Source organism: Oncorhynchus tshawytscha, linkage group LG12, assembly GCF_018296145.1.
Source record: "Oncorhynchus tshawytscha isolate Ot180627B linkage group LG12, Otsh_v2.0, whole genome shotgun sequence".
NCBI lineage: Eukaryota > Metazoa > Chordata > Actinopteri > Salmoniformes > Salmonidae > Oncorhynchus > Oncorhynchus tshawytscha.
In genome coordinates, this window is record NC_056440.1 from 4,155,088 (window position 1) to 4,168,896 (window position 13,809).

The 13,809-nt window shown below is 45.3% G+C and overlaps 1 protein-coding gene across 5 annotated transcripts in view; it reads left to right on the forward strand.

The window, feature by feature from the left end:
* LOC112236548 (protein mono-ADP-ribosyltransferase PARP8) overlaps positions 1-13,809 on the forward strand; it is a 96,493-nt gene that overhangs the window by 51,556 nt on the left and 31,128 nt on the right. For 4 of the 5 annotated variants that reach the window (XR_006084774.1, XM_042331222.1, XM_042331221.1 and 1 more), the window contains exons 9-15: positions 4,114-4,271; positions 7,993-8,121; positions 8,231-8,260; positions 8,383-9,057; positions 10,577-10,715; positions 10,857-10,910; positions 11,071-11,166. Coding sequence is in view for 4 of the 5 variants with exons in the window: in XM_042331222.1 (XP_042187156.1) it covers positions 4,114-4,271; positions 7,993-8,121; positions 8,231-8,260; positions 8,383-9,057; positions 10,577-10,715; positions 10,857-10,910; positions 11,071-11,166 (1,281 nt within the window). In the remaining variant the exon portion in view is untranslated. The remainder of the gene's footprint in view (positions 1-4,113; positions 4,272-7,992; positions 8,122-8,230; positions 8,261-8,382; positions 9,058-10,576; positions 10,716-10,856; positions 10,911-11,070; positions 11,167-13,809) is intronic. The other variant, XM_042331220.1, reaches the window with a different exon arrangement.

Consider the following 13,809-nt stretch of genomic DNA (forward strand, 5'->3'; position numbering starts at 1 on the left):
ATGTTGTCGTTTCGATCTGATGAGCTTAACGCATTTCAAATTTATTTGACCATTTTGAAAAATTGAAGAAATATAATTCAGGCACACAAGTGGATTGACCGCATGTCTACACCCTAAAATAACATGGTTTAATTTATTGACCCCATGTTAACCTTGTAGGTCTGTACCATTTAGATAACATGGTTTAATGTATTGACCCCATGTTAACCTTGTAGGTCTGTACCATTTAGATAACATGGTTTAATGTATTGACCCCATGTTAACCTTGTAGGTCTGTACCATTTAGATAACATGGTTTAATGTATTGACCCCATGTTAACCTTGTAGGTCTGTACCATTTAGATAACATGGTTTAATGTATTGACCCCATGTTAACCTTGTAGGTCTGTACCATTTAGATAACATGGTTTAATGTATTGACCCCATGTCAACCTTGTAGGTCTGTACCATTTAGATAACATAGTTTAAAGTGGCTAGTGATACATGTATTACATACAGATGCAGTAGATGATGTAGAGTACAGTATATACATATGAGATGAGTAATGTTGGGTATAGAGGTCAACCGATTAATCGGAATGGCCGATTTAATTTGGGCCGATTTCAAGTTTTCATAACAATCAGAAATCGGTATTTTTGGGCGTCGACTTCCGATTATTTTTTTATTTAGCATTTAATTTTTATTTGATTTTTTATACCTCTTATTTAACTAGGCAAATCAGTTAAGAACACATTCTTATTTTCAATGACGGCCTAGGAACAGTGGGGTTAACTGGTCTAGGAACAGTGGGTTAACTGGTCTAGGAACAGTGGGTTAACTTAGGAACAGTGGGTCTAGGAACAGTGGGTTAACTGGTCTAGGAACAGTGGGGTTAACTGGTCTAGGAACAGTGAGTTAACTGGTCTAGGAACAGTGGGTTAACTGGTCTAGGAACAGTGGGGTTAACTGGTCTAGGAACAGTGGGTTAACTGGTCTAGGAACAGTGGGTTAACTACCTTGTTCAGGGGCAGAACGACAGATTTGTACCTTGTCAGCTCAGGGGATCCAGTCTTGCAACCCCACAGTTAACTAGTCCAACGCTCTAACCATTGCACTCCACTAGTAGCCTGCCTGTTACGCGAATGCAGTAGAAGCCAAGGTAAATTGCTAGCTAGCATTAAACTTATCTTATAAAAAACAATCAATCATAATCAGTAGTTATAACTACTGATCCAGTTTAGCAATATTAACCAGGTGGAATTGTGTCATTTCTCTTGCGTTCATTGCACACAGAGTCAGGGTATATGCAACAGTTTGGGCTGCCTGGCTCATTGCGAACTAATTTGCCAGAATTTTACGTAATTATGACATAACATTGAAGGTTGTACAATGTAACAGGAATATTTAGACTGATGGATGCCACCCGTTAGATAAAATACCGAACGGTTCCGTATTTCACTGAAAGAATAAACATTTTGTTTTCTAAATTATAGTTTCCGGATTTGACCATATTAATGACCTAAGGCTCGTATTTCTGTGTGTTATTATGTTATAACTAAGTCTGATTTGATAGAGCAGTCTGACTGAGCACCAGCAGGCTCGTAATCATTCATTCAAACAGCACTTTCGTGCATTTTGCCAGCAGCTCTTCACAAGCACAGCGCTGTTTATGACTTCAAGCTTATCAGCCTAATGGCTGGTGTAACCAATGTGAAATGGCTAGCTAGTTGCGCGCTAATACTGTTTCAAACGTCACTCGCTTTTAGATTTGGAGTAGTTATTCCCCTTGCGCTTCAAGGGCCGCGGCTTTTGTGGAGCGATGGGTAACGATGCTTCGAGTGTGGCTGTTGTCAATGTTTTCCTGGTTCGAGCCCAGGTAGGGGCGAGGAGGGGGACGGAAGCTATAATGTTACACTGGCAATACTATAGTGCCTATAAGAACATCCAATAGTCAAAGGTCTATGAAATAGAAATGGTATAGAGAGAAATAGTCCTATAAATAGTATAATTAACTACAACCTAAAACCTCTTACCTGGGAATATTGAAGACTCATGTTAAAAGGAACCACCAACTTTCATATGTTCTGAGCAAGGAACTGAAACGTTGGCATTCTTACATGGCACATATTGCACTTTTACTTTCTTCTCCAACACTTTGTTTTTGCATTATTTAAACCAAATTGAACATGTTTCATCATTTATTTTCTTTATTTATTTGAGGCTAAATTGATTTTATTGATGTTTTATACTAAGTAAACAATGAGTGTTAATTCAGTATTGTTGTAATTGTCATTATTACAAATATAAAAATAAAAAAATTGGCCGATTAATCGGTATCGGCGTTGAAAAAAATCATAATCGGTCGACCTCTAGTAGGGTATGTAAACATTATATTAAGTAGCATTGTTTAAAGTGGCTAGTGATATCTTTTTCATCAATTTCCATCAATTTCCATTATTAAAGTGGCTGGAGTTGAGTCAGTGTGTTGGCAGCAGCCACTCAATGTTAGTGGTGGCTGTTTAACAGTCTGATGGCCTTGAGATAGAAGCTGTTTTTCAGTCTCTCGGTCCCAGCTTTGATGCACCTGGTGCCTTCTGATGATAGCGGGGTGAACAGGCAGTGGCTCGGGTGGTTTTGTCCTTGATGATCTTTATGGCCTTCCTGTGACATCGGGTGGTGTAGGTGTCCTGGAGGGCAGGTAGTTTTCCCCCGGTGATGCGTTATGCCGACCTCACTACCCTCTGGAGAGCCTTACGGTTGTGGGCGGAGCAGTTGCAGTACCAGGCGGTGATACAGCCCGACAGGATGCTCTCGATTGTGCATCTGTAGAAGTTTGTGAGTGCTGAGGTTGGACAGGCGCCGCTGCGCCTTCTTCACCACGCTGTCTGTGTGGGTGGACCAATTCAGTTTGTCCGTGATGTGTACGCCGAGGAACTTAAAACTTACTACCCTCTCCACTACTGTCCCATTGATGTGGATAGGGGGGTGTTCCCTCTGCTGTTTCCTGAAGTCCACGACCATCTCCTTTGTTTTGTTGACGTTGCGTGTGAGGTTATTTTCCTGACACCAGACTCCGAGGGCCCTCACCTCCCTGTAGGCTGTCTCGTCGTTGTTGGTAATCAAGCCTACCACTGTAGTGTCGTCCGCAAACTTGATGATTGAGTTGGAGGTGTGCATGGCCACGCAGTCGTGGGTGAACAGGGAGTACAGGAGAGGGCTCAGAACGCACCCTTGTGGGGCCCCAGTGTTGAGGATCAGCAGGGTGGAGATGTTGTTACCTACCCTCACCACCTGGGGGCGGCCCGTCAGGAAGTCCAGTACCCAGTTACACAGGGCGGGGTCGAGACCCAGGGTCTCGAGCTTGGTGACGAGTTTGGAGGGTACTATGGTGTTAAATGCTGAGCTGTAGTCGATGAACAGCATTCTCACATAGGTATTCCTCTTGTCCAGATGGGTTAGGGCAGTGTGCAGTGTGGTTGAGATTGCGTCGTCTGTGGACCTATTTGGGCGGTAAGCAAATTGGAGTGGGTCTAGGGTGTCAGGTGATATGGATATGGTCCTTGACTAGTCTCTCAAAGCACTTAATGATGACGAAAGTGAGTGCTACGTGGTCGTTTAGCTCAGTTACCTTAGCTTTCTTGGGAACAGGAACAATGGTGGCCCTCTTGAAGCATGTGGGAACAGCAGACTGGTATAGGGATTGATTGAATATGTCCGTAAACACACCGGCCAGCTGGTCTGCGCATGCTCTGAGGACGCGGCCGGGGATGCCGTCTGGGCCTACAGCCTTGCGAGGGTTAACACGTTTAAATGTCTTACTCACTTCGGCTGCAGTGAAGGAGAGTCTGCAGGTTTTGGTAGCTGGCCGTGTCAGTGGCACTGTATTGTCCTCAAAGCGGGCAAAAAAGTTATTTAGTCTGCCTGGGAGCAAGACATCCTGGTCCGTGACTGGGCTGAATTTCTTCCTGTAGTCCGTGATTGACTGTAGACCCTGCCACATACCTCTTGTGTCTGAGCCGTTGAATTGCGACTCTACTTTGTCTCTATACTGACGTTTAGCCTGGTCTTGCAATCAAAGCCAAACAACACTATGTTAAAAAGAAAAGATGTTTCTGATTTTGTTTTGGTCGTCAGGAGGAAATAGCCCTGGCGTGGGACGTGATCCGCAGGGAACCGGTGATCGTGCGTCTTCACTGCTCTCTGACACAGTACCTGAATGGACCAGTCCCCACGGTGGATGTATTCCAGGTGTCGACTAAAGACCGGTTTGGACTGGGACATCAGATGAAGAAGTAAGTGACAGATGGTTCTGCCCTTTCAACACCTAGAGAGTTCAGTGGAATTGTTTGCAGGCATTTAAATCTCTCAATTAATAGATACAATTACTTAATTATTTAGTTGAGAGAGAGGGGGGGGTTATAATCGGACATATGGAATTGTTTTAAAATGGGCATACTATGTATCTATGTATCACTTGGCTATTTGACACTTTAGGTATATAAAAATATAAATATACAGTAGCAGTCAAAAGTTTGGACACACCTACTCATTCAAGGGTTTTTCTATATTCTACATTGTATAACACATATGGAATCAAGTAGTAACCAAAAAAGTGTTAAATAAATCAAAATATATTTTTCAATGTGAGATTCTTCAAAGTAGCCTCCCTTGGCCTTGATGACAGCTTGGCATTCTCTCAACCAGCTTCATGAGGTAGTCCCCTGGAATGCATATCAATTAACAGGTGTGCTTTGTTAAAAGTTGTGGAATTTCTTTCCAATCAGTTGTGTTGTGACAAGGTACGGGTGGTATACAGAAGATATCCCTATTTGCTAAAAGACCAAGTCCATATTATGGCAGGAACAGCTCAAATAAGCAAAGAGAAACGACAGTCCATCATTACTTTAAGACATGAAGGTCAGTCAATACAGAACATTTCAAGAACTTTGAAAGTTTCTTTGAGTGCAGTCACAAAAACCATCAAGCGCTGTGATGAAACTGGCACTCATGAGGACCGCCACAGGAAAGGAAGACCCAGAGGATAAGGATAAGTTCATTAGAGTTGCCTGCACCTCAGATTGCAGCCCAAATAAATGCTTCCCAGAGTTCAAGTAACAGACACATCTCAACATCAACTGTTCAGAGGAGACTGCGTGAATCAGGCCTTTATGGTCAAAATTCTACTAAGAAATCACTACTAAAGGACACCAATAAGAAGACTTGCTTGGGCCAAGAAACACGAGCAATGGACCTTAGACTGGTGGAAATCTGTCCTTTGGTCTGATGAGTCCAAATGTGTCTTTTTTTGATTCCAACTGCCTTGTCTTTGTGAGACGCAGAGTAGGTGAACAAATGATCTCCACGTGTGTGGTTCTCACCGTGAAGCATGGAAGAGGAGGTGTGATAGTGTGGGGGTGCTGTGCTTTGGTGAAACTGTCAGTGATTTATTTAGAATTCAAGGCACGCTTAATCAGCATGGCTACCACAGCATTCTGCAGCGATACGCCACCCTGTCTGGTTTGTTTGTCAACAGGACAATGACCCAAAACACACCTCCAGGCTGTGTAAGGGCTATTTAACCAAGAAGGAGAGTGATGGAGTGCTGCATCAGAGAACCTGGCCTCCACAATCCCCCAACCTCAACCCATTTGAGATGGTTTGGGAATAGTTGGACCACAGCGTTAAGGAAAAGCAGCCAACAAGTGCTCAGCATAATATTATATGGGAACTCCTTCAAGACTGTTGGAAAAGCATTCTTCATGAAGCTGCTTGAGAGAATGTCAAGAGTGTGCAAAACTGTCATCAAGGCAAATGGTGGCTACTTTGAAGAATCTCAAATATTAAAATATATTTTTGATTTGTTTAACACTTGTTTTGGTTACTGCATGATTCTATATGTGGAATTTCATAGTTTTGATTGTCTTCACTATTATTCTACAATGTAGAAGATATAAAGAACCCCTTGAATCAGTAGGTGCTGAAACTTTACTACTAGCCCATAGAAATGCATTCATATATAGCAAGAAATGAAGGTCAAAAAATGTATGATAAGCAACCAGGTTTAGAAGTGTCTGTCATAAATAAATATATAAAGTACAATGCATTCAGAAAAGTATTCAGACCCCTTGACTTTTTCCACATTTTCTTACGTTACAGCCTTATTCTAAAATTTATAAAATTTAGTTTTTCCTCAATCTACAAGCAATACCCCATAATGACCAATTTTTTTTGTTGCAAATTTATTTAAAAAAAATACAAAACTGATATCACATTTCCATAAATATACAAGACCATTTACTCAGTAATTTGTTGAAGCACCTTTGGCAGTGATTACAGCCTTGAGGCTTCTTGGGTGTGGCGCTACAAGCTTGGCACACCTGTATTTGGGGAGTGTTTTCCATTCTTCTCTGCAGATCCTCTCAAGCTCTGTCAGGTTGGATGGGGAGCGTTGCTGCACAACTATTTTCAGGTCTCTCCAGAGATGTTCGATCAGGTTCAAGTCCAGGCTCTGGCTGGGCCACTCAAGGACATTCAGAGACTTGTCCAGAAGCTACTCCTGCATTGTCTTGGCTGTGTGCTTAGGGTGGTTGTCCTCTTGGAAGGTGAACCTTCACCCCAGTCTGAGGTCTTAGGCACTCTGGAGCAGGTTTTCATCAAGGATCTCTCTGTACTTTTCTCCGTTCATCTTTCCCTCGATCCTGACTAATCTCCCAGTCCCTGCCGCTGAAAAACATCCCCACCGCATGATTCTGCCACCACCATGCTTCACCGTAGGGATAGGTTTCCACCAGATGTCATGCTTTGCATTCAGGCCAAAGACTTCAATCTTGGTTTCATCAGACCAGAGAGTCTTGTTTCTCATGGTCTGAGAGTTTAGGTGCCTTTTGGCAAACTCCAAGCGGGCTGTCATGTGCGTTTTACTGAGGAGTGGCTTCCGTCTGGCCACTACTATAAAGCCCTGATTGGTGGAGTGCTGCACAGGTGGTTGTCCTTCTGGAAGGATCTCCCATCTCCACAGAGGAACTCTAGAGCTCTGTCAGTGATCATCGTGTTCTTGGTCACCTCCCAGACCAAGGTCCTTCTCCCCTGATTTCTCAATTTGGCTGGGCAGTCAGCACTAGGAAGAGTCTTGGTGGTTCCAAACTTCTTCCATTTAATAATGATGGAGGCCACTGTGTTCTTGGGGACCTACAATGCCGCAAATGTTTCGGTACCCTTCCCTAGATCTGTGCCTCGATACAATCCTGTCTCGGTGCTCTTTGACCTCATGGCTTGGTTTTTGCTCTGACATGCACGGTCAACTGTAGGACCTCATATAGACATGTATGTCTAAATCGTGTTTGAATCAATTGAATTTACCACAGGTGGACTCCAATCAAGTTATAGGAACATCTCAAGGAAGAAGAATGGAAACAGGGATGCACCTGAGCTCAATTATATTCTCATAGCAAAGGGTCTGAATACTTATGTAAATAAGGTATTTCTGTTTTTTAAATTTTTTTATTTATAAATTAGCACATTTTTCCCCCCCAAAAACTGTTTTCGCTTTGTCATTATGGGGTATTGTGTGAAGATAGATTTTAGAATACGGCTGTAACTTAACAACACAAGGGGAAGGGGTCTGAATACATTCTGATGGCAGTGTAGGTGGCAATATTTCACAGCAGAGGCGGAAGTGCGAAACCGGTGGATTGAGACGCATCCAATGCAACAAAAAAACAACAACAACAACATATCTCTTAAATGTATGGATTTGTATGGGTATTGTTTTGTTATGTAACTTAGATTGACGCACTGGTGTGTCAATCCAACCCTATGGGGTTTTCATTTTTTATACAACTAGATTCAGTTAGTAGTTGAAATTAGTGTAGACAAGGAAATGTCTTTCTTTGAAGGGAATTAGCCCGAATCTGTTGGATTGTGGATCCCTTCATTGGATAACACGTTTGTTTCTTCTCTCTTACAACGATAATGTAGATGTTATATCCTTTATTCCCCCCCCTCTCTCTTCAGGATAATGCAGACGTTTGTCACCCAGCAGTGGAAACTCCAAAGTAAAGAGAAACTCAACTGCTCTCGCAACAAAAACAAGGGTGACAAGAAGGGCAAATCTCCCCTCCACATCTTCTCGACCCTCCGCAGGTCAGAGAAACATCATAACACTGACATTTTACGTCTAACATAATTATCAATTTGAACCTGTCTGTCACTGTAATTAAACTACAGACATTTCTTGTTCCTTACCACATAGGCACTTACTGTATCTGAAAGGATCAGATAGGTATGATATGGTAGTATCTCCACTTTTGCTCTCTGATTGGTTAGGCAGAATTGAGCCTGGGTTTACTCTCTCCGTTCCCATCATGTGTGTATCTTGGACAATAAAGTTATCTTCGTCTTCAGATCTCCCAGCTACCCGCCTCCCGGCTGTGTCAAGAGCAAAAAAAAGCTGAAGCCAGAACAAGATGGCGTCTCTAAATCCCACCGCCTTCTCAGTCGGACTTACACCAGCACCGCCAAACAGCAGGTTGAGGTGGACGGCTGCGGCCCCGGGACCAAGACTACCCACCGTCTCCTGGGCCTTTCCCTGTCCAGCGGAGACCCCCGTATGGACCACGGAGGAGGGCCCGGACCACTGCCCTTCAAACCCCACCGCCTGGGCAGGCCCTGCATGGCTGTGGTCAAACCAGAGGACCTCCGACCCGCTCCCCATAAGCTCCTGCCTCGCTCGTGCTCCGGCGACCCCCGCTGTGAGCATGCGGGAGTGGAAGGGGGTGGGGGAGGGGGTGTAGGTAGTCTTGGGGGAGGTGTTGGTGGTGGAGGAGGTGGTCTTGGGGGAGGTAGTCTTGGGGGAGGTGTTGGTGGTGGAAGAGGTAGTCTTGAGGGAGGTAGTCTTGGGGGAGGTGTTGGTGGGCTGGGCCCGAGTGGTGGTGGAGGAGGTAGTCTTGGTGGATGTAGTCTTGGTGGAGGTAGTCTTGGGGGAGGTTTAAAGCACCACAGGCTGCTCAGTAGGTCGTGCTCTGGTTCTATCAGGACGGAGGAGCTGGATGGACTGAAACACCACCACCTCCTCAGCAGGTAAGATGATAACATATTAACGTAACATCCCCAAAGATAACATATTAACGTAACATAGTACTTTATTGATCCCCAAAGGAAGGAACAATTGTTGGCACCAGATGATACATAAATAGGCAAAAACAAACACTAAAAGCAGCAACTCATGTTACCGCAGGTCCTACTGCCTCATCAATGCATGTTACTGCAGGTCCTACTGCCTCATCAATACATGTTACTGCAGGTCCTACTGCCTCATCAATGCATGTTACTGCAGGTCCTACTGCCTCATCAATGCATGTTACTGCAGGTCCTACTGCCTCATCAATGCATGTGGTTGCAGGTCCTACTGCCTCATCAATGCATGTGGTTGCAGGTCCTACTGCCTCATCAATGCATGTTACCGCAGGTCCTACTGCCTCATCAATGCATGTGGTTGCAGGTCCTACTGCCTCATGAATGCATGTTACTGCAGGTCCTACTGCCTCATCAATGCCTCTATGTTACCTCAGGTCCTACTGCCTCATCAATGCCTCTATGTTACCTCAGGTCCTACTGCCTCATGAATGCATGTGGTTGCAGGTCCTACTGCCTCATCAATGCATGTTACTGCAGGTCCTACTGCCTCATCAATGCCTCCATGTTACCTCAGGTCCTACTACCTCATCAATGCCTCCATGTTACTGCAGGCCCTACTGCCTCATCAATGCCTCCATGTTACTGCAGGTCCTACTGCCTCATCAATGCCTCCATGTTACCTCAGGTCCTACTGCCTCATCAATGCCTCCATGTTACTGCAGGTCCTACTACCTCATCAATGCCTCCATGTTACCTCAGGTCCTACTGCCTCATCAATGCCTCCATGTTACTGCAGGTCCTACTGCCTCATCAATGCCTCCATGTTACTGCAGGTCCTACTGCCTCATCAATGCCTCCATGTTACCTCAGGTCCTACTGCCTCATCAATGCCTCCATGTTACTGCAGGCCCTACTGCCTCATCAATGCCTCCATGTTACTGCAGGTCCTACTGCCTCATCAATGCCTCCATGTTACTGTAGGTCCTACTGCCTCATCAATGCCTCCATGTTACTGTAGGTCCTACTGCCTCATCAATGCCTCCATGTTACTGTAGGTCCTACTGCCTCATCAATGCCTCCATGTTACCTCAGGTCCTACTGCCTCATCAATGCCTCCATGTTACCTCAGGTCCTACTGCCTCATCAATGCCTCCATGTTACTGCAGGCCCTACTGCCTCATCAATGCCTCCATGTTACTGCAGGTCCTACTGCCTCATCAATGCCTCCATGTTACCTCAGGTCCTACTGCCTCATCAATGCCTCCATGTTACTGCAGGTCCTACTACCTCATCAATGCCTCCATGTTACCTCAGGTCCTACTGCCTCATCAATGCCTCCATGTTACTGCAGGTCCTACTGCCTCATCAATGCCTCCATGTTACCTCAGGTCCTACTACCTCATCAATGCCTCCATGTTACCTCAGGTCGTACTGCCTCATCAATGCCTTCATGTTACTGCAGGTCCTACTCCAGCAGTACCAAGATGGGCAAAGCAGCGGACATCTTCAAGGACTCTGTGTCTCTGTCCGAGGGGAGGCGGCTCTCTCTTACCTCAGGGCTCATCGGGATCCTCGCCCCCTCGCTCGCTACGCCAACGCCGGTCAGTAAGGCTGCTGGTGATTGGTTGATCCGAAAGGCATCCTCTCATGATTGGTTGATCTTGATTTTTCATTAGAAACAGGGATTGTTGACCTTTTTTGGATCACAGGCAGGTAACAAACTTCCCTCTCTTCCTTTACAGCCAAACAATGGAGCCAAGTCCATACCAATAAAAGACAGAGGTTTCCTTGTCCAGGTAAATGCTCCCTGAATTTCACCTGAGCTCTTCTTCTATCAATGATATGTTTTGTAAACGTTTACTTCAAGCAAATGTGTACAAGTAGAATGAGTTGATACGTGTTATAAAATCTATATGAGCATTTATCATGTCCTCTAATAATGTCTTCTGTCAACAGACCATGGAATATGCTGAGCAGAGGATTCCGGTCCTGAACGAGTTCTGTGTGGTGTGTGACGAACCACACGTGTTCCAGAACGGACCAATGCTCAGAGTGAGTACTGTACACACGTACTAACACACAGTACAAGAAGAGAGAAGAACAGAGCTATATTCAGTTCAGCCCATACAGCTAAATGTAACCAGACCCCGTAAGGTTTTAAAGCAGGGATGGGCAACCCCAGTCCTCGAGAGCCTGATTTGGTGTCACAGATTTGCCCCCAGTCCCAACTAACACACCTGACTCCAATAATCACCTAATCATGATCTTCAGTTTAGAATGCAATTTGATTTTTTAAATGTTTTTATTTAACCTTTATTTAACCAGGTAGGCTAGTTGAGAACAAGTTCTCATTTACAACTGCGACCTGGCCAAGATAAAGCATAGCAGTGTGAGCAGACAACACAGAGTTACACATGGAATAAACAATTAACAAGTCAATAACACAGTAGAAAACAAAGGGGGAGTCTATATACAATGTGTGCAAAAGGCATGAGGAGGTAGACGAATAGTTACAATTTTGCAGATTAACACTGGAGTGATAAATGATCAGATGGTCATGTACAGGTAGAGATATTGGTGTGCAAAAGAGCAGAAAAGTAAATAAATAAAAACAGTATGGGGATGAGGTAGGTGAAAATGGGTGGGCTATTTACCAATAGACTATGTACAGCTGCAGCGATCGGTTAGCTGCTCAGATAGCTGATGTTTGAAGTTGGTGAGGGAGATAAAAGTCTCCAACTTCAGCGATTTTTGCAATTCGTTCCAGTCACAGGCAGCAGAGTACTGGAACGAAAGGCGGCCAAATGAGGTGTTGGCTTTAGGGATGATCAGTGAGATACACCTGCTGGAGCGCGTGCTACGGATGGGTGTTGCCATCGTGACCAGTGAACTGAGATAAGGCGGAGCTTTACCTAGCATGGACTTGTAGATGACCTGGAGCCAGTGGGTCTGGCGACGAATATGTAGCGAGGGCCAGCCGACTAGAGCATACAAGTCGCAGTGGTGGGTGGTATAAGGTGCTTTAGTGACAAAACGGATGGCACTGTGATATACTGCATCCAGTTTGCTGAGTAGAGTGTTGGAAGCCATTTTGTAGATGACATCGCCGAAGTCGAGGATTGGTAGGATAGTCAGTTTTACTAGGGTAAGCTTGGCGGCGTGAGTGAAGGAGGCTTTGTTGCGGAATAGAAAGCCGACTCTTGATTTGATTTTTGATTGGAGATGTTTGATATGAGTCTGGAAGGAGAGTTTGCAGTCTAGCCAGACACCTAGGTACTTATAGATGTCCACATATTCAAGGTCGGAACCATCCAGGGTGGTGATGCTAGTCGGGCATGCGGGTGCAGGCAGCGATCGGTTGAAAAGCATGCATTTGGTTTTACTAGCGTTTAAGAGCAGTTGGAGGCCACGGAAGGAGTGTTGTATGGCATTGAAGCTTGTTTGGAGGTTAGATAGCACAGTGTCCAATGACGGGCCGAAAGTATATAGAATGGTGTCGTCTGCATAGAGGTGGATCAGGGAATCGCCCGCAGCAAGAGCAACATCATTGATATACACAGAGAAAAGAGTCGGCCCGAGAATTGAACCCTGTGGCACCCCCATAGAGACTGCCAGAGGACCGGACAGCATGCCCTCCGATTTGACACACTGAACTCTGTCTGCAAAGTAATTGGTGAACCAGGCAAGGCAGTCATCCGAAAAACCGAGGCTACTGAGTCTGCCGATGAGAATATGGTGATTGACAGAGTCGAAAGCCTTGGCAAGGTCGATGAAAACGGCTGCACAGTACTGTCTTTTATCGATGGCGGTTATGATATCGTTTAGTACCTTGAGTGTGGCTGAGGTGCACCCGTGACCGGCTCGGAAGCCAGATTGCACAGCGGAGAAGGTACGGTGGGATTCGAGATGGTCAGTGACCTGTTTGTTGACTTGGCTTTCGAAGACCTTAGATAGGCAGGGCAGGATGGATATAGGTCTGTAACAGTTTGGGTCCAGTGTGTCTCCCCCTTTGAAGAGGGGGATGACTGCAGCAGCTTTCCAATCCTTGGGGATCTCAGACGATATGAAAGAGAGGTTGAACAGGCTGGTAATAGGGGTTGCGACAATGGCGGCGGATAGTTTCAGAAATAGGGGGTCCAGATTGTCAAGCCCAGCTGATTTGTACGGGTCCAGGTTTTGCAGCTCTTTCAGAACATCTGCTATCTGGATTTGGGTAAAGGAGAACTTGGAGAGGCTTGGGCGAGGAGCTGCCGGGGGGGAGGAGCTGTTGGCCGAGGTTGGAGTAGCCAGGCGGAAGGCATGGCCAGCCGTTGAGAAATGCTTATTGAAGTTTTCGATAATCATGGATTTATCGGTGGTGACCGTGTTACCTAGCCTCAGTGCAGTGGGCAGCTGGGAGGAGGTGCTCTTGTTCTCCATGGACTTCACAGTGTCCCAGCACTTTTTTGAGTTGGAGCTACAGGATGCAAACTTCTGCCTGAAGAAGCTGGCCTTAGCTTTCCTGACTGACTGCGTGTATTGGTTCCGGACTTCCCTGAACAGTTGCATATCACGGGGACTATTCGATGCTATTGCAGTCCGCCACAGGATGTTTTTGTGCTGGTCGAGGGCAGTCAGGTCTGGGGTGAACCAAGGACTGTATCTGTTCTTAGTTCTGCATTTTTTGAACGGAGCATGCTTATCTAAAATGGTGAG